General features: G+C 40.0%; 1 protein-coding gene and 1 non-coding gene across 3 annotated transcripts in view; one reads left to right on the top strand and one right to left on the bottom strand.

The window, feature by feature from the left end:
* The window catches only part of LOC582503 (mediator of DNA damage checkpoint protein 1), a 49,617-nt gene extending 35,986 nt beyond the window's left edge, over positions 1-13,631 (bottom strand). For both annotated transcript variants that reach the window (XM_030983462.1, XM_030983463.1), the window contains exons 1-8: positions 13,511-13,631; positions 12,588-12,680; positions 11,639-11,702; positions 9,426-9,478; positions 7,965-8,057; positions 6,706-6,801; positions 5,288-5,377; positions 3,889-4,048 (exon numbers count right to left, since the gene is read on the bottom strand). In XM_030983462.1, coding sequence (XP_030839322.1) covers positions 3,889-4,048; positions 5,288-5,377; positions 6,706-6,801; positions 7,965-8,057; positions 9,426-9,478; positions 11,639-11,702; positions 12,588-12,668 — 637 coding nt within the window. In that variant the 5' untranslated portion in view covers positions 12,669-12,680; positions 13,511-13,631. The remainder of the gene's footprint in view (positions 1-3,888; positions 4,049-5,287; positions 5,378-6,705; positions 6,802-7,964; positions 8,058-9,425; positions 9,479-11,638; positions 11,703-12,587; positions 12,681-13,510) is intronic.
* On the top strand, positions 5,038-5,110 carry TRNAM-CAU. The gene has a single exon. It is a non-coding gene; the product is annotated as a tRNA-Met (tRNA).
* Positions 13,632-21,280: the final 7,649 nt, after the last annotated feature.

The raw sequence follows: 21,280 nt of genomic DNA, 5'->3' as shown, positions 1-21,280 counted from the left end.
ATATGACAACCCCCCCCCCCCCCCTCCTACAACACAGGTGTAATCATATATTAGCTGGTGGAAAAAGGGTGTTGTGTACCCGCATCACACAGCTCTCTGCACTCTTCTCAAACATGAAACCCCCCCCCCCCCCCCCCCCTACACAAAGGTGTTATCTTATATCAGCTGGTGGAAAAAGGGTGTTGTGTACCCACATCACACAGCTCTCTGCCCTCTTCTCAAACAGGACGACCCCTCCTCCTTCACACCGGCGTAATCTTAATTCAGCTGGTGGAAAAAGGGTGTTGTGTACCCACATCACACAGCTCTCTGCACTCTTCTCAAACATGACAACCCCCCCCCCCCCTACCCCCTACACAAAGGTGTAATCTTATATCAGCTGGTGGAAAAAGGGTGTTGTGTACCCACATCACACAGCTCTCTGCACTCTTCTCAAACATGACAACCCCGCCCCCCCCCCCCCCCCACACACACAGGTGTAATCTTATATCAGCTGGTGGTAAAAGGGTGTCTTGTACCCACATAGCACAGCTCTCTGCACTCTTCTCAAACATGACAACCCCCCCCCCCCTCCTACAACACAGGTGTAATCATATATTAGCTGGTGGAAAAAGGGTGTTGTGTACCCGCATCACACAGCTCTCTGCACTCTTCTCAAACATGAAACCCCCCCCCCCACCCCCTACACAAAGGTGTTATCTTATATCAGCTGGTGGAAAAAGGGTGTTGTGTACCCACATCACACAGCTCTCTGCCCTCTTCTCAAACAGGACGACCCCTCCTCCTTCACACCGGCGTAATCTTAATTCAGCTGGTGGAAAAAGGGTGTTGTGTACCCACATCACACAGCTCTCTGCACTCTTCTCAAACATGAAAACCCCCCCCCCCTACCCCCTACACAAAGGTGTAATCTTATATCAGCTGGTGGAAAAAGGGTGTTGTGTACCCACATCACACAGCTCTCTGCACTCTTCTCAAACATGACAACCCCGCCCCCCCCCCCCCACACACACAGGTGTAATCTTATATCAGCTGGTGGTAAAAGGGTGTCTTGTACCCACATAGCACAGCTCTCTGCACTCTTCTCAAACATGACAACCCCCCCCCCCCCCCACCCCCTACACAAAGGTGTAATCTTATATCAGCTGGTGGAAAAAGGGTGTTGTGTACCCACATCACACAGCTCTCTGCACTCTTCTAAAACATGAACCCCCCCCCCCCCCCCCCCACCCTCTACACAAAGGTGTTATCTTGTATCAGCTGGTGGAAAAAGGGTGTTGTGTACCCACATCACACAGCTCTCTGCCCTCTTCTCAAACAGGACGGCCCCTCCTCCTTCACACCGGCGTAATCTTAATTCAGCTGGTGGAAAAAGGGTGTTGTGTACCCACATCACACAGCTCTCTGCACTCTTCTCAAACATGACAACCCCCCCCCCCCAACCCCCTACACAAAGGTGTAAACTGATATCAGCCGGTGGAAAAAGGGTGTTGTGTACCCACATCACACAGCTCTCTGCCCTCTTCTCAAACAGGACGACCCCTCCTCCTTCACACCGGCGTAATCTTAATTCAGCTGGTGGAAAAAGGAAGTTGTGTACCCACATCACACAGCTCTCTGCACTCTTCTCAAACATGACAACCCCCCCCCCCCCCTACCCCCTACACAAAGGTGTAATCTTATATCAGCTGGTGGTAAAAGGGTGTTGTGTACCCACATCACACAGCTCTCTGTACTCTTCTCAAATATGACAACCCCCCTCCCCCCCCCCCCTCCTACAACACAGGTGTAATCATATATCAGCTGGTGGAAAAAGGGTGTTGTGTACCCGCATCACACAGCTCTCTGCACTCTTCTCAAACATGAAACCCCCCCCCCCCACCCCCTACACAAAGGTGTTATCTTATATCAGCTGGTGGAAAAAGGGTGTTGTGTACCCACATCACACAGCTCTCTGCCCTCTTCTCAAACAGGACGACCCCTCCTCCTTCACACCGGCGTAATCTTAATTCAGCTGGTGGAAAAAGGGTGTTGTGTACCCACATCACACAGCTCTCTGCACTCTTCTCAAACATAACAACCCCCCCCCCCACCCCCTACACAAAGGTGATATCTTATATCAGCTGGTGGAAAAAGGGTGTTGTGTACCCACATCACACAGCTCTCTGCACTCTTCTCAAACATAACAACCCCCCCCCCCACCCCCTACACAAAGGTGTAATCTTATATCAGCTGGTGGTAAAAGGGTGTCGTGCACCCACATCACACAGCTCTCTGCCCTCTTCTTAAACAGGACAACCCCTCCTCCTCCACACAGGTATAATCATATCAGCTGGTGGTAATAGGGCACGGGTGGCCAATCTGCGGCCCGCGGGCCACATGCGGCCCGCGAGCTCTTCTTGTGCGGCCCGCGGAGCATTGAAAAAGTAATTATAAAAATATTTAATGAATGAAATGCGGCCCGCATAACAGCGATGAAATAGAGTAAACCATTTACACACAGCTATCTCTATTTCCATAATTTGTTTTCATCATTCACAACATATTGATTCGTTACGTGGCTTATACAAAACTCCTCAAATTCCCTCTCATTACATTACATTAACGACATTAACATCACTCGCCGTGTTAATTTCAGTTTGTTATTTCCACATGCAGTAACCTTTGTAAATATACAAATAATAACAATAATAATAATCTTTTAAAATCCACTCCAAATTTTATTAAGTTAAACCGAAAATGGAAATTCTTTTTGCCCAATCGATCGTGAATCAAGAAATATCTTTGAAATGCCATACTTGTCTTAAAACTTACAACCCTTTTCTCCCGCCGTATAATTTTTTCATTAATCTTAATCGTGGATAGTCCCCTTATATTCTTTCTTCTGTGTCATTGATTTTGTTTGAAATAACAACCAACATGGCATCGATTTCGAGACGTGCGAAGAAAAGGAAAGTTTCAGATGAAGACAGAAACTTTAAATCGGATTGATCTCTGAAGTATTTCTTCATAGAAGAGAAAGGTAAACAACTTTGCCTCATATTTTGTCAGCCAGAAATCACACTAAAAAAGTAAGCCTGATTTTGTTCGACTGATTTTGTTGTTTGCAAAATTGCAGGTGTGTACATGAGTGTGTGTGTGTGTGTGGGGGGAATTTTAGATTTGGTTTTGACGGGGTGTGCCGCTGAACCCATTTTTAAGGGTTGCCTTGTTTTGGCCGATTTTTGTTGAAAGTAAAGCCCATTTTATAAAAAATTCGGGTGTTTGCATGGCTAAAACCCTGAATTATTTTTTAAATAAATTTTTTGAAAACACGGACCCATATTTAGGATATTTCTGTTAAAAATGGGACCCAAGTTTAGGGATTCTTTTTGTAAAAAAGGTTACCCATTAGAGCGGCACACCCCGTATGTCTCAATATGTGATTAACCACCCCCCCCCCCTACACAAAGGTGATATCTTATATCAGCTGGTGGAAAAAGGGTGTCTTGCACCCACATCACACAGCTCTCTGCACTCTTCTCAAATATATATAATTAAATGAAAGTAAAGTGAATAGACAAATATCCACATACATCTGTGAATCTTGATGGGCATCCCGTCTTTCTTTTCCCCCTTTTACCAATATTTTTTTCCTCCATATTTGTATTATTATGTATCAATTGAGGGTAGTCATGCTATCAAGCTTTGCTTACTTTGTCAACCCTCCTGTTTGATGTTTTCGATTAGTTACATGTACAGCCAGCCTTACACTATCCTACATATATTCTTTTGTCATGTGTAAAGTTGCAATGTTTGTTTGTTATATATTTGTAAAAATGCAAAAGAAAAAGAAAATCAAACAGAAATAAAATAAATAAATAAAATCAAATCAAGAATGAATCCTACTTGAGTTGTTTGGCGATTCCTCATCTGAGTCAGCAGCAAAGACCTTCCCTTCATTCAGACGACGAGGGGTCTTGAACACAAGCTTGGGAGATGGCATGCAAGGCTGGGTGGGATGCAAGAAATCGTTTAGATTGAAGCTTGTTTCATTCTCATTTTCATCCTATGGGTGAAAGGGGTAATAATAATAATAACAATAATAATAAAGCGCAACATATCCATCTCTAGATATGCTCAAGGCGCATACAAATAGTTTAAATCAATATTTAACATACTTAAGATTAAAGAAATATTAACTGTTAACTTACATGGAAAAATTAATGCTTGTATGCATGAACAAAAAGTAAATACATGTACTAACAAAATCTTTACATTGCTAAGTTAATGAGGAAAAGCAAGGAAAATGTTAAACAATATCAAGACAATAGTATAAAATACATAAAAATCAGTGCATCTAAGAAGGAGTTTGAACTACACTATAGCAGTTGACAAATCTATTTCATTTATAAGAAACCTTCCCCCCAGAAGGGCACTAACTTATTTATGCAATTTGCGTTCTGGCAATCATAGTACAAAAGATAATAGCAGGTGAATGAAATACTTCATCACCACACACGTCTGGGAAAGAAGCATCTATACATTAGAGTACATTTACTTGATAAGCGACTTCGCATAGTACGTCACATTATCAAGAAAATGGCGATGCCCATGTCGTGCTGAGAAACTGTACTTTATTTTTGCTTTAGTCCTTTCTCATACACTTTGGTGGGGAATCTTGTAGATTTATGGGCAATACTATAATAAATCTCTCAGAATAAGTAAAGATAATACTTGGGGTTCGGTTTCCTTTAACAGTGTTAGATCTGAAAGTCAGCCATTATGCATGGGCTTGTATTAAAGTGAAACCTGTATATAAAGACCACCCAAGGATCGAGACAAGAAAAGTGGTCTTTATAGGCAGGTGGTCCTTGTGCACAGGTTACTTTGGTACATGTTTCAATGAGAAACCATTTTCAAGGGGCAAAAAAATGTGGTCTTTGTACATGTAGATAGGTGGTCATTAAAGCAAGTTTGACTGTATTACTTATAAGATTACCACAGTGTAATACAGTATTCTTTGAATCTCACTTGTTTATTTAATTGTTTATACCGGGCATGGTGGCTCAGTGGTTAGAGCGCCCGCCTCATGAACGGGAGGTCGTGGGTTCGAACCCCGGCCAAGTCATACCAAAGACTTATAACAATGAGACCTTCTGCCTTCTAGTTAGGCACTCAGCATATTAGATTGGAGAAGGGTAGTAATAACATATTATGTTATACAGGGCCCGCTGGAAGAGCAGTTTCATAACTGAAGTGGCTACCCTGGGTAAATAAAACGTTATTATTATTTTTTATTACTCACCTCGTTGCTGTTCTTGTCATCCATATCTTCAGAGTCTGGTGGCTGCAGCATCAGCTCGGAATCAGTCTCTGATCCCGTCTCATCATCATCCTGGATAGATAACAATCATTATATTATCATAAATAATATCGCTAGTGATATTCGTTTGTCTCGCAATGTACAAGGGATCTAACGATCATGACGTTTCGTGCGCCGCTGCAACACTTCGTCAGGCAATAAAATATAATGTAAGCAAGCATGTTTTATACTCTACGGGCGGATCCGACTGTCCTTATAATCTGTATATATTGGTTGCAGAATGACAATATTTTAAACAAGGAAAGATCGAGACCTACTACCTCACAATATACAGTGGTCATATCTATCAACCTCTATATGTACTGTGATTTCAATTGAGTTGACTGATCTTGATTATGAATTTAAAGGGATAGTTGAGTTTTGTTGAGGAGGGCGCTACACAAAATATATCTTTTTGTGAGATAATGAAAAATTGAGAGTCAAATTTGAAAGAACATGCAATTTAAATCACAAAATCGCCTTTATTTGATCAAAATCGGTTTAGAGACGGCTGAAATATCCATAAATATAACCATTACTAATCTTCGTGGGGCACCACAAAAATTTGATAATTTTGAACAAGCCGTTGAAAAAACGAGAAAGCGCCTTAATACGTTTTATTCCAGTCAATGCCAATGTTGGCTTTTTTGTGTTGGTTAGAATAGGCACAACCAGCCGGCCTATGTATTGTTATTATTAATTAATTCATTAATCAACGTTCACTATACTTTTTGGGGGGCGGTCTAAAATTACCTTCATAGCAATTTTAGGTCCTTAAAGGGCACTAGAAATGTCATAAAAAAAGAATAAGAGCAATATCCATGGTGCACTTTGAAGGCATTTGCGGTCTTAAACAAGAACTAAACTATCCCATTAAGACATAGGAAAGGGTCCAATTTTCTGACCAAAACCAATAAATTTCAATCATTTTTATACTGTAGTTCACATGAAATATTAGGAACATTTGTTTTTATACTAGGATAGCAATTGATGAGCAATGAATTGGGGGGGGGGGGGGGGGGGATTATGGTCCTCTTTGACTTTGACCTTATGAACTCGGTTATCACGCAAAGTTTGGGTCTCTCTATGATGCTGCGTATTCTAATCATCAACTTCATGAATCAAACAGATCTTGAAACATTATTACAGGGAACCGTTTCACAAAGCCTTTTTTCAATGACAAATGACAAATATCAGTGACAAATCTGCTGATAACCAATCAGAAGCAAGGATTTCAGTAGCTCATAACAACAATTGTCATTTGTCACTGATGACAAGTTTGTGAAACACCCCCCAGGAGTACATTAAAGCTGACCCTAGGTCATTGGGATATCATTCTTGATGTTGCCATGGTAACATACCTCTTCTGATTGGATGATATACTGACACTTCACATCACCAAAGATGATGACATCACTCTCCCTCAGCTCATAACGAACATTTGGTTTCAGAAACATCTGTGAAACAATTATATATATGAACAACAACAAAATATGAAACTTCTTGAATTACATGCAAATAAATTAGCATGTAAGAAGTGCCTCAAAAAAGTAAAAATCTTTGAGTGACCGGTTTTACCATACTTGTTTTACCCATAGACTGTAGTGGTCAAGCCCCTAATTACATCAAAGAATTACTTCAACTCTAAGTCCAATCACACAGTCGTAGCCTGCCCAGTTCCACAGATAAATTATTGTTTCAGATTCCCCATGACAAAACTAAAGTAACTCTTGAGGACCGTGCTTTTGCTATTGCTGCCCCCAAACTATGGAATAGCTTGCCAATAGAAATAAGAAGCACTCTATCTCTCAATGTTTTTAAATCCAATTTAAAAACTTATTTGTTCACCTGAGTGATCTTATTTTGTAGAATTTAGTAAAAAGGAGCTCTTAACCAGCGCAGCTGAATATATTTTGTATAAAAGCTGTGCTATATAAATTTATTATTATTATTATTATTATTATTATAAAAACTGTTAGGAAAACGCAAAATTTGGTTTCGATTTCCAATTATAAATATCTTGATAATCAGACAGGCGATCGGCCTGTAAAAGTCTTGAGTTTCCTGACTGACCTAAAGGATTATAATCATCATTGCAGCATGAGCTAAATCCAGGATTTTGTTTCAGAATCTGAGACAAAGTTACCGGTTTCCTTTGAAACAAACTCTCACATCAATATAACAAATAAAAAACGTTACTTATAAAGCGCTTACCACCGAAGTCTCTAAGCGCTAAATATGTACTGTACCAATAAGAAGGAATATGATTTGCCTAATTAGTGTGTCAAGTTTGATGACAATCTGAAAATCGCCTCTCAAAATGTTCTATTGAATTCTCATCTTCCTTTTGTCCCTTTGCACTGAACCTCATGAGTCAGCATTAGTTCACAGAAGATGATAAGACTCCAATTTTTAAGCACCCTTTTCTGAAAAATATCACATTCTTTGAGAATGAAATTCCTACTGTTCTTTCAGTGGGTTAGGAAGATCCAATCTGATGGGTGATATAACATTGTGAGGGAAGTTTTATCTTTTCAGAAACAGAACTAAACTAAATATTCCTATCTGGCAACATTTTGTGGTTTTATGGTACTCACTCACAAATGTCTATGGTTATTACCTTGCCTCTCCTAGTCTTATTTCTGCTGTCCAGGTCATAGATAAGATGGGAATTCCCTTGTACCTCGATACAAGCATGCTGCTTAGATAGTGCCTAGGAAGTAAAAAGAATAAGCCACAGGAAAAATTATTTACGAATACACAGCAAAAAAGGTAAATCTTTGAAAAATAATAATAATTATATATAGGATTTGTATGTAAGGCGCCAAATCCACTTAAAATAAAATGCTCAAGGCGTTTTTTCCTAAAACTTACCATTGATTGTGACTTTCATGGAAACCTTGATTTGATTGGCTGTTAAGTGATGTTGAGCGAAGTTACCATCAATGGTATTTTTTATGCAACAGGGCCCTAATTTTGCATCAAATGTAATTGAAGTCTGTACACGTGGTAACTTTTAGTTCCATTCTTCAAGTAATTACCTGCTTTCATTTTAGGTGCAACAGATTTATTGAGAGAGCGTCTGGAATGCGGCCAGAATGCCATTTGCTAGAGGTCAGAGGTCAATGGGAGCAAAGCCATATCGGAAGATGTGACGGGGACATGGACACAGGTCACATAGCCAGAGTATTAGTGGTAAATGTTAATTTTTGTTTTCTCTTCCTTTCCTTTTCTCTCTTTCAAGTAGTTTAAGATTTAAAAGTCTCCTTTTCAACTTTATCAGAGAAATGAATGCTGCACTTTCTGACCAGAGTGGATAGATACATTTGTATAATGTATGTGATTGCTTGGAGTTTGATATCATGGTAAGACTGGCATAGCTGTCAGCCGCGATGCAGTGCATTCTGTTAGCATTCCAGAATGCGAGTAAAAGAAAGTAGCGCTGTCAATCTTGTCTTTGTGTGGATGGCACATTAATGGAGCATTTCGGAATGCCACCGGCCATTCTAACACCATTCTGGAACTAACCCTCGATAGCGCAGCCTTATTAAGCTAAGTACTAGTACCTCCTTCTACATGCTGCAAAAATGGGGATTAAGAAGACAATCGATTTTAGAGGGGAAAATTCCAGGCAGCATTCTAAACAATCTGTTATGCATTGTTTTTCTTGGAATGCATGTAACGGTCACATTACTCAACATGCTTGCAAATGATTTCTAAATTTCATTTTTGAACATTGTTGGACTTTTTTTTAGGAATGCTGTTTTTGCAATTATAGTTATCAGGCATTAACTTATCTTTTCTTCTGGTGTGTTGGCTCAGTCAGTAGAGCGTCCGCCTCACAGCCGGGAGGTCATGGGTTCAAACCCCGGCCGCGTCATACCAAAAGACGTTAAAAGACGGGAGTTGCTGCTACCTTGTTTGGCGTTCAACAATAAAGGGATAGAGCAACGTTGATCTGGCGCTGCTCAGTGGCTGCCCGGGCTCACGATCAATTGGGCAAGAAGAATTTCAATTTTCGGTTTAACTTAATAAAATTTGGAGTGGACTTTAAAAGATTATTATTATTATTATAACTCACCTTGTAAGGCATGTGAATGGAATTGCTGTCATGACGACCGATGAAGTTATCTCCTGCACAGATACAGATACAATAATGTCATCAAAAATAGAATATCAAAGATATCTTCTTACAGAACAAAAACACTTAGTTGATTTAAAGACCGCAACGAAAAAAATACACGGTGGCGACGGGCGATTCGCCCCCTAAACCTCTGAAATCGCCACGGTAAAAATCAAGACGAGGGCGAAAAAAAATCAATATATCTTGAAAAATCGCCCCCGCCATAAATTGATATTCCCTATGAATTAATAAACCAATTTATTGATGTGTCTGAGTGAAATCTCCGTTCCAACTACCAACTCCAAAACTAGAAACTTCCATCAACATTTTAAAAGTTTTGTGAGTTGCAGCGGATCGGCGGTCGTATGTTGAGGTCTTACTGTAGCTAGATCTACAGCGGTATCCGCCTGCCTGCGCCTAAGCTCCCGGCGGCCGGACAGGCCACCGGCCCCGATGTAGTTTCGTGCACAGCATGAATGCATACGCAATTCGCTCACGTTCACAATACACAGAAACGTACTAGCTCAGCTCCAACGCGCGCCCGCACGCTCCTTGTATGAAGCAAATAAGTATTTGCGAGTGACGAGAGCTCAACTGCTAGCGACCAAATTGGTACGTAATATGTGTATTTAGTCTTTTTTTTCTGGCCCTAATTTTTATCATGGACAATGCAATCCCATTAAAAAAATGTTATTCCGTCTAAAATTGTGTTATTTATAAGTTAAAACCATTAAATGCGAGTATATTTTTACTGTTGTCCCACATACTGATATATTTGTAATAACGAAACGTGCAAAATCAATGCCGGATTTTTTTCCTGTAAAATCGGTATAAAGCAAGTTTCGTACACAGAAATTGAATTTTGTTATAAAAAAACCGTAAATAAATATATAAAGGATGTTCCTACTCCTCAGAATCTTTCTTACAACTGTTTAATTAAATTAAATTATTTATATACGATCGATGCCATGCCAGGCCAATTGTCATGAGTGATGATGACATCAATTTCTGTCTACGAAATGAAACTAGCTTTGGCTTGGCCTTTAGAATTAGAGTCTATAAAAAAAAAATAAGGCCATGATTTTGCATGTTTCGGCATAACAAATAGACCCTACATCGGTATGTGGGACAACAGTAAAAATATTTACTCACATTTAATGGTTATAAATGGTCTAAATAACACAATTTTAAAGGGAGTTGGTCTACATTTTTTTTTAATGGGATTGCATTGTCCATGATAACAATTAAATTTGGGACAGAAAAAAAGACTAAATAACATATTACCTACCAATTTGGTTGCTAGTAGTATGATGGCTTAGGAAAAACACAACTTATTGTTACAGCTTACAATATGGCTTTAAGGAAGTAGCCCCTTGGTTTTTTTTAGGCAATGGGGAAAAGTAGCCCCCATAAAAAAATTAATTCCTATAGGCGTGTCAGTGATAATATTTTCTTAGGATATAAAAAACGAACAGTAAAACAAAACGCTCCTTTTGACAAGTTTTAGTTACATGTATATGTAAATCATAAAGCCACACGTTTAACACAAAGTGAATAAATCATGGGTATCTGAATGTCTGCAATACTCTACAGACATATGTACGCTACAAATATCTATATTTGCCTTTGCTTGGAATTTAATTAGGTAAAACCGCGTTTAAAAAAAATACAACCTTTAAAAAAAAAAAGCCCCCCTGAGCTCCAAAATAGCCACCGCAAAATAATTAAGGGGGGCTATTTTTTTAAGGGAAAATCTGAAAAGAGCCCTCGTAAAAAAAAAAGTAATTTTTTGGTTGTAAGACCGTCAATACTACTGGGCCAGAAGGGATTAGACCACACAGCGAGGTCACTGACAGGTGGCTATTTCATTAACTCAGCTCTCAACTAACATAAGAAAAAGAGGATCATGGGGGACCAACAGGCACCAATTGGGGAAGTTTAGGGAGCAAGTAAGTAGGACAGTGGGGCTTTAACAGGACCATGTTGAAAAACAGTATACCTGAACATATTATCATGTATAAAGATGTTTTAATAAACAAAATAAAAAAATAAATTACATATATACATGAGATAAGATGTACCAGAAATAAATGGTGAACATCAAGTTTACTTGGCAATGGCATAACTATGCTTGTTAAATTCCTACACGTATCTTGATAATCATGGTTTACCTTCGTAGATAGGGTGTTTGGAAGCAGAGACATCTTTCTGGGCCAAGATATGAAGAAAGGCAACCTTCGTTATTAAAAAGAAAGGTAAAAACAAAACAAATGTGACTGTGTCTACAATATGCCTCTGCCTAAATTCAGTTAAGATCCTGGATTTAAGTGTTCTTTGTAATATCAGGATGAGAACAAAAAGCCTATTGATCTTTATGACCTTTGACATGGCAATAATGAAACCTGATCACTTGTCCCCACCAGTAATGCACACTAGGTAGTAGGTACAGGTTTTAGGTTCACAACTAAATTAGCTGAAAATAGTGACTGATTTGGAAACAAGAGCTATTCGGACTGCATGTAACTGTCAATTATGCCTCCGCGATTTGTGCAATTCTCACATCCGCACATTTCACCAGAAGCTTATTACCACAAGCGCTGTAAAATGTTATGACCTCTATGAACTTTGACCTCTGAACAACTAACCCAAACTGTGTCAGATCCTCTTCCTATCAACAGCAGACAAATTCAGATTAAATTAATGTTGAAGACATAGCATTGTACTCTATTATTTAAGGAAAAGAAATCATCTGGGAGAGTGTTATTCAGGGTACGCATATGCCTGTTCCCAGCAACCCCCCCCCCCCCCCTTTTTCAGCAAAAGTCTGGTGTGTAAAGCCAATATGGGTTGACCTTTTTCTTTTGTCATACAAGCCTTTTTCAGCACCCCCCCCCCTCCCTTTCAGCAAAAGCCACGTGTGTATATAGTCAATACGGGTAGACCTTTTTCTTTTGTTATGAGCCAGAGAGTTTGGGAACACTCATGGTATCCCTCCGTTCACGGAGTGGGGGGGGGGGCCAGGGGAGGGGGGGGGGGAATGATGTCAGTACCAGTGACTAGAAACAATGTCATAAGAATCTTTCTTTACATTTAAAATTCTGCCCTCATCATATCACTCACAGCCTTTTTCTGTCCTGGTTCATGTTCATGTTCTTCTTCACTCTCTTCATCAGAGAAGTCGATTGCTTGTGTTGCATCCATGCTTCAGTTTAGCTGTGAAGACAAATAACAAATAAAAACACGTACTGATACACTGTATGTTCAATGTTTATTCAAATTAAAGACTGTCACATCTGCCACATAATTCATCAAACCCGACTGTTGAGAACACAGCATTCTTCCAGAATCTCAGGTAAAGGTAAACCTTTCCAGGTTAACTAAACTAAAGCACATCAAAATTTAAGAGAGGTGCCATAAATGTTCTTAGCCTTTTCATGTCATTATTCTGTTAGCTTGTTTAGAATAATATGCTTTGCTGGAGTGGTTTTAGTCACTCCAGCAAAGCATACAGAGTCAATGCTAATGCCCATTGACCTATAGCACTGCACTACGTGTTAATAGGAAGCATTTGAATACATGAATAGTCAATACAGTCATAACACACAGATGCACACAATCATGCCGATGCGGCTGATCGGCAAGTATTTGACAGTGGACTCACAATTTGAATTTTTTTAATTATTCCTTCTAACATCGGAAAGTTGAAAAAAAAAGTTATTTTACTGCTATTTAGGTGTCATCAATCGTCACTAAAGTACCGATTTTGAGTTTAATCAGTTGGGTTTTGTACAGTGGTGTTTGAAATGTTGAGAATCAATAGCACAGCTTTTATTACACAGCCAGGACTAGGGCCTAGATCTAGATCTAGGCCGCTATGTGTGGTTTTAGTACAGTCTCCACATGCTCCACGCCCACGGACCACGACGGAGCAAAATTTTGGATAGACTTCTGAACAAGCGCCTAATCCTGGAATCTTTTAGGTCGTCTGCCTGGGGGGCGGGTGATTCTTTCAACAAAAAAATCAAACATTGTTTCGAACTCACCGTCTATAATTAGGCTACTTCGAATCAATCGCCTCGTTCTGTGTTATGATATTGGAGGTAACCGTGGCCGTGGCTTGGGCGCATGTAGCGTAGCGCGCGATCGATTTCGCGATCGACTCGACTCGTACTCGTGCTTTGTAATTTAGATCTCGAAGGCTGAAGTTGGCCTCAAAATTGGCCAAAATCTCATTGCCAATTTAGCACGCACTAAATCCATTCACTATTGTAACGCATTAACAAGGCACGTACAGACCGAAAGCTTCAGTCTCTAATTTTGATGGTTAATCCACTGAGATTACCTCTAACTGCACTGAGCGTCTTAATTTTATTAAAGAATTCTCCATACATTGGGACACGTAAATTGATAAAGATTTTGAGCGCTAATTTCAGTAAGACAGCTAATATATATATAGAAAGCTAAGGTACTTGTAGATTTGGGGCTGTATCATAGAGCCAGTGGCGGATCCAGGGGGGGGGGGGGGGGGGTGCAAATTTTTAAATTTTCGATAAAAAAAAATGCGTTCACCACCCCCCCCCCCCCCCCCCCCCCCACACTGAGCGAATTTTCGGTCGGCGTGATTTTCAAATTTTCGGGGGCAAAAAAAAAAAAAAAAAAAAATAGTGCTCAATGAATGACCGCATGCGTGTTACCAAAATGTCCGGTAAAGGGGTACTTTTCGTGCGACAAAGTCCGGCCCGAGAGTTGTAAAAAAAATGGGTGTATTTGACTTTTCACCCGGAGATTTCTTTAAAAAGGGGGTGTTTTTTTTCCTCTCATCTCTTTGGACTCCTGAGAAATTATTCCGAATTTGGGGGGGGGGGGCGGTACATTGAGCATTTTTCCGGATTTAGGGGAATCTTCAAGGCAGGAAAAGCCCGCGAAAAACCAGCGGAAGGGGGGTTCGGATATTGGCAGTCCTCAGATAGGGGGTGCATTCAAAAATAGGGAACAAGCTATATGCGTACCCTAAATAACACTGAGTGGGGGGGGGGGGGGCGTGGGGGCGGAAAAAATACAACGCAAATTCTTCATGGGTTGATTTTAAATCTATGGTGAAATCATATAGACCTATGGACAGTGTCAGTAACTATACATTTTTGGAAAACAAGGTGAAAATATATAAACAATTCCATCAACTTTGATTGTTTATTATTGTATGGTTATATATTATTGTTAATAAATACCTCGAAAGAGGATAAGAAAAAACGTCATGTGGTGTGCGGGCGAGCGTAGTTGAGGCATAGAGATCTAGTTTATAAGACTGAGTTGAGGCCTCACGGACAGAATAGGAAAGCACATCGCGCGAACGCCGATCTCAAACTTCAGACCAATCAGTGCGTGGGCGCATAATACACATATTGCCGTAGATGGCGTACGTATATATATATATATATATATATATATATATATATATATATATATCTCTCTCTCTCTCAGATTTCGAGTGCGCTGATAGACGCACTCTAAATACCGAACTACCCAAGACTCTTAATTTATAATAAAATGGGCCTATATGCTCAATCTTATTTCGATATAACGTCACTCACTACTGTCAGAAGCACTACGTTTCAAGGTTAAGGTGCCTAAACAAAATATTAAACACATTAAAAAGGAATAATTATTGTAAGGGCCTACATACAAGTTGATAAAAATTGTCATTTTATTACTTTTTATTTATTTATTTATTTATTTCTGATATTTATACAGGGAGGCACATATCACTAATTTGGTGGTCTTCCATGAGGCCCTGTTTGGTAAGAATAAAACAAATAACAGCAGCAAAAACAAAATAGATAAATACACAAGCATATAAACAGGTAAAATACAAATTAATTGGTATCCCCATGAAATAACTGATCATTCAAGAATCATCCTTGATCATTATTTTACAAGAAATAGGTGAATGGAATTTTCAAATTAAATAATTAAAACAAAAACATTCATTTAATGATCTGATATAGCTTAACGCACGGGATACCAAAATTGTTATATACATATTTATATTCAATTGTTCTTTAACTAATACACTTAGGTTGTTTACAAGTAGCTGAAAATGGATACATTACATGTATGATAACCATGTCAACCAAATGGCATTCTGTCAAAAAAGTGTCGTTCTTATTTATTCATGAAATGATCTGCAATTACATATTTTGAATAGACAGAGATCATACACTCCTTCTAGAGATGAACAGATATAAAAATGGGCCAGTTGCAAAATTATGAATTTTGGACAGAAATGGCACTATGGCTGGCAAAACAGGACTAGGAAGCCTCCAGCTATTATCCTTCTTTATATCTCAACATTTTATGAAAATATGCTATGTTTATATCAAAGAATTTTTTTCCATTGAACTTAACTGAATATACGGGCTGGTTTCCACATTGTAACATCTTCGAAGGGATGGGCAAGGGGCGGATACAGCCGGGACGAGGGAGGGGGCCCAATTTGCCGTGGGAAAATATTTAGGCGGCGACTCAGCCGACAGGCCGAATAAGCGGGGGGGGGGGGGGAGGGGCGTTTCCTTTTCCTTCTTTTTTTAAAGTCAAGCTTTACTACTTCAACCAGAAGGGATTAGACCACACAGCGAGCCAGCGAGGTCACTGTGACAGGTGGCTATCTCATTAACTCAGCTCTCAATTAACATAAGAAAAAGAGAATCATGGGGGACCAACAGGCACCGATTGGGGAAGTTTTGTATATAGAGGGAGCAAGTATAGCTACAAGTAGGACAGTGTGCCTTTAAAGGTAAAAATTACCATTTTTTTTTAAAACCTATTTTTTTTTCCAGGGGAGGGTGCCCGGGCCCTCGCCCCCTGGATCCGCCACTGAGGGGTTTATACCAATGTCAAAAAATAGTATATTTTCACCCTTTGGGATTTCCCCTTTTAGCCTATCCCCTTTTAAGTTCCCCAGAAAGTGCCCTTTTTGCTGGTTAGTTTTGGTTGTTACTTGGAATCTCGGCCATGAAATGACGAAAACTTCTTAAATTTAAACATACCATATTGATAAAGTATCTCAAAGAAATAGGTCCATAAAATTTCATATTTATGTCTCCAATGCTTTTTTAATGATTAGTAACACATATCCGCGAATTCGTGGCGATTTTAGACGCTACGCAATACCCTTTGGTCGAAATTATATGTATAAAAAAATAGCGGGCCGTGGTGGATACTGCCCCCGGCCTTGTTCGGTTACAAAAACAGACAAGATATAAAAAAAACAGAGCCTCGGTCCGGATTGACATGACCTCCGTATATGGGCATCTCAAGGATATGTGCCTTATTTAGCTTATTTCCATAACATTTCAGTTTCGGTTTTATTTTGATTAACTGCACAATTTTTCATCAAAAGCCCATATTTCATTGCTGACGTATTCCCGGTGTGTACATTAAAAAAAGAAGAAAAAAAAGGAAGAAAAAAGAATGACAGCTAGTGCAAACAATTTCCTCGTCAAAGATTTACTTTCAGTTCACACTCAATTTCGTTTCCTTTGAGCTATCAGATAAAAGTATCCTAAAGGGATCAAGCCACCATATAGCTGTTCCGCACTTAAGTGCGCGACATAACCAAAATATACAGTTACACCATTTTTAAATAAAAAACTAAAAAAGAGAGAGGTCAATTAACTTTCATAATTAAAGTTTATTGTATACAATTGTCTTGTATTAAGAAATGAATTTTAGTTTGTGAAAATAGTCAACATTTCGTTACAGGGTTTCCGTTTTAGATTTATTTGAAAGGGTGTCAGCAAGACAAATACGATACAAATCAAGTTTACTATTTTATAATTTCATTGCAGGCTTTTAAATTCTTTGCCAAATATTAATGATTCTTCTTTTTTTTCTTCACTATATATATACAACAATATAATATATATATATATATATATATATATATAAGCAAGATATGCCCATATTTGTTATATGTTTATAATCTCATGATTTGTCTCTTACCATGATCTTCTTGGTATTGAATTTTATATATATATATATATATATATATATATATATATTGGATATCCAATATATATTTTGCTCTGCCCATAGAGCACTGTAAACATCTATAAACGCGCAAGCAAGCACTATAATTATAAGGGCTCTCAGATGCCTTGAATTATAGAGGTGCATCATGGAGAAAGAAAAAAGTAGGCACTTATCAGAAGGGAAAAGGACATGTACATGTAAAAAGTGGAGGCACAGTGTCCCCCCCCCCCCGCCCAACCAAGAATGCCGCTTGTGACTGTGGGCAAACTTGCGAAACTAACCCAGAAAATCTAGAAATAAACCACATTTCAATTTCATTTCGCGGGTCAACTGCCCCCCCCCCCCCCATCAGTACGCCAGTGCTTCTAGTATCCTTCCATGAAAATATATAAATTCCTACCATTAAAAATTATCAGAAGGGAAAAAGCCCGCCCTCCCCCCACCCCCACCCCCCCCCCCCCCCCCCACTCAGAGGTCGGAATGACCGCATGCGTGTTGCCAAAATGTCCGCCGGTAAAGGGGTACTTTTCGTGCGACAAAGTCCGGCCCGAGAATTGTAAAAAAAGGGGTGTATTTGACTTTTCACCTGGAGATTTCTTTAAAAAGGAGGTGTTTTTTCTTTTTTTCTGTCATCTCTTTAACTCCTGAGAAATTATTCCGAATTTAGGGGGGGGGGGCGGTACATTGAGCATTTTTCCTGATTTAGGGGGGTCTCCAAGGCAGGAAAAGCCCGTGAAATGCCCACAGAAATATTGGCAGTCCTCAGATAGGGGTGCTTTCAAAAAGAGGGAACGAGCATATGCGTACCCTAAATAACATTGAGTGGGGGCCGGGGAAAAAGGACATGTACAAAGGATAAGGGGGCACTTTAGGGGAACCTGAAAAAGTGGGGGCACAGTGTCCCCCCCTCCCAACCAAGAATGCCGCCTCATATGCATATTCATGATTACTTTATACGTGTTGACAGAAAATTACACTTATCATAATTGTTAAGCAACTTATGACAATGTACATCAATTTTGTGATTTTTATTTTCTTTTGGCAACTTATGACCAATAGATTATTTATTTAATCATGTTACAATTTCATTCACGTTTTATCAATAGATATATTGATTATAATGATTACTAACCAAAATACAATTCATGTATGTTTATTATATAGAATAGTAGGTCTACATGCTTTTATTTAAAATAAAAGATATTCTCAAACTCACTTCAAGTGATCTATGTGATGAAGTTTATGCAATTGAGATTAGAATATACTTTATTTGGTGGACAGTTGCTGAAATCGATTTTGATTAATCATTATTGATTTACCAATAGAAGCTATTGGACTATTGGTTTCAATAGGGAATTCAGAATATGGGACCATTAGAAACCCTTAGATAGATCTCTAATGGACCAACAGGAACCCATAGAAAATATCTAATGGACCAACAGAAACCCACAATCGAAGAAAATATCTAATGGACCAACAGAAACCCATAGAAGACATGGATGGATGCTGGTCCAATAGAAGTTTTCTGTTGGTCCATCAGCATTTCTTTCTGTGGGTTTGTGTTGGTCCAATAGATATTTTCTAATGGTTTCTGTGGGTCCATCATTTCACTTTCGCTATTGAAACTATTAGACACAGTAGCTCTAATGGTTTCTGATGGTCCAATAGGATCGGATCCCGAATGGAATTTCGACCTGGGTCTGACTGTGGGCAAAAGTGCCCCCCCCCCCCCCCCCATCAGTACGCCAGTGCTTCCAGTATCCTACCATTATGCAGCTGTTATAGACCTCTAAATATCTGGCGGCCGCCACTTAATTATCTGGCGGCCGCCATACGAAATTTTATTTCGTATGGTGGTGTGACCGCGTAGAATGTAACCCGCATCGATCGTCCGACTATTAGAGATCGATCTAGAGCGGACGATCGGTGCGGATTTTATCCGCGCAGAATGTCCGTGTCGGACATTCCGTGCGCGCCTCAAATGTCTGACGGACAATCTGTGCTGAAGAGGTCTCGCACCAATAGTCCTCCTGCCGCACCGAATGTCCGTACGCTAGTCCACACGTATACATAGTCAAAACAAACAGGGATGTACTCTCATATCCCTGATACAAGTATAATTATACTTAATGAATGAAACGACTGGATAACCCATATTCAGCTTAACCAGCTAGCTAGGGATGAAACTACAGGCAGTGGCGGATCTAGTAGGGGGATGGGGGGGGGGGGGGGGTGCAAATTGTTAAAATTTCGAGGGCCAAAAAAAAAAGGTGCTCACTACCCCCCCCCCCCCCCAAGATCGCGGAGAAAGGCCTTTGCCTCTGCCCCCCAGACCAAACCCCCCCCCTTCTCGCCAAAAAAAAAAGAGAGAGAAAGGAAATTAGGGAAAGAGGAGAGCTAAAATGGAACACAAAAGAGGTAGAAAAAAGAAAAGGGTGAAAAGAAGCAGAGATCAGTTGCGATTAATCCCATCAACATCGTGTGGATCGGGGGAGGGGGCGAAAGGCCCCTGCCTCCCTCACCAAACTTAAATGAGAGAGGGTGAGAGAAGTATGGGGGGGGGGGGGAAGAGGAAGAAGAAAGGTAGGGGAGATCAGTTACAATTTGTCTTTAAAGCAAAAAAGCCAGATATTAAAAGTTAATCATTTTTTCCAATTTTGGTGTGATAAAATAATTATTGTTGGTGTTGTTGATGTATTGGAAAGGGTTCCAAAGCACAATATGTCAATGGATTCCTCAAAAAAGGGGGAAAAAAGGGCCTAGAGTGAGGGAGAGCAGTGTAGGAAAAAACTGTTAGGGAGCCCCTTTGGGGGACCCCAGGCGCCGATCTAGGATTTGTTAGGGGGGCCCAATTTGAAATTATTCTAGCCAAATATTGGTACGTAATGTTGACACCGGCAGTGGCGAAATGAGCAAAAACGTTTGGGGGGGGGGGGGGGTAGAAAAAAAAAACCGCACCTCCCACTTTTTATCTAGGCCTCGCTGAACGTTTCTCTAAGTAGGTTGGGGGAGTGGTATTTACGATAAGGCAGAGCGTAGCGTTTATTGGCGTGGGGTCTAGGGCCTTTTGGCCCATCTGAACTACAACTTGTTGGCGGCAAAAATGCAACTGATATCCCGCTTCTTTTCTTTTCTTCTTCCGTTTTTACCTCCCTTTATCTCTTCTTTTCCTTTTTCTTTCCCTTTTCATCATTCACTCTTATTTTGTAATGGGGGGGGGGGGGGGGGGTGACAGCTGGGATCCAAGACCCTTTCGGCCCCTGATCTACTTCTTCCCCCTTTTTCCCCTTCTTCTTCCTCTTCCTCTTCTTTCTTTCCCTTTCTCTCCTCTTTCCCTTTCCCTTCTTTTCCTTCTCTCTCTCTCTCTTTTTTTTGCGGGGGGGGGGGGGCAAGGCCCTCCCGGCGCCCTGGATCCGCGTCTGCCTTTAGGGGGTATAGCTGCGCCTGCCCTCAGCTAGCTGAAAGTGTTAACAAATAAAAGCACAGTGTTAACAACTAAAAGTGAACCATGTAATCGCAGTGAGGCAAAGTGGTCTCGTGGATAAGCAACCGCCTAGTGAGTGGAAGGTATCGGGTTCGATCCCCAGCTAGTGTATTTTGTTTTAAAGCCCAAAAGCCAGATATTAAAAGTTAATCATTTTTCCAATTTGGTGTAATAAAATAATTATTGTTGGTGTTGTTGATTGTTGATGTATGGGAAAGGGTTCCAATGCACAATATGACAATGGATTCCTCAAAAAAACTTGAAAAAGGGCCTATGGTGAAGGGGGAGCAGCTGAGTG

The sequence above is a fragment of the Strongylocentrotus purpuratus genome, unplaced genomic scaffold (assembly GCF_000002235.5).
Source record: "Strongylocentrotus purpuratus isolate Spur 01 unplaced genomic scaffold, Spur_5.0 spur5_scaffold_13, whole genome shotgun sequence".
Classification (NCBI taxonomy): domain Eukaryota; kingdom Metazoa; phylum Echinodermata; class Echinoidea; order Camarodonta; family Strongylocentrotidae; genus Strongylocentrotus; species Strongylocentrotus purpuratus.
This window is presented reverse-complemented; position numbering and strand designations above follow the sequence as displayed.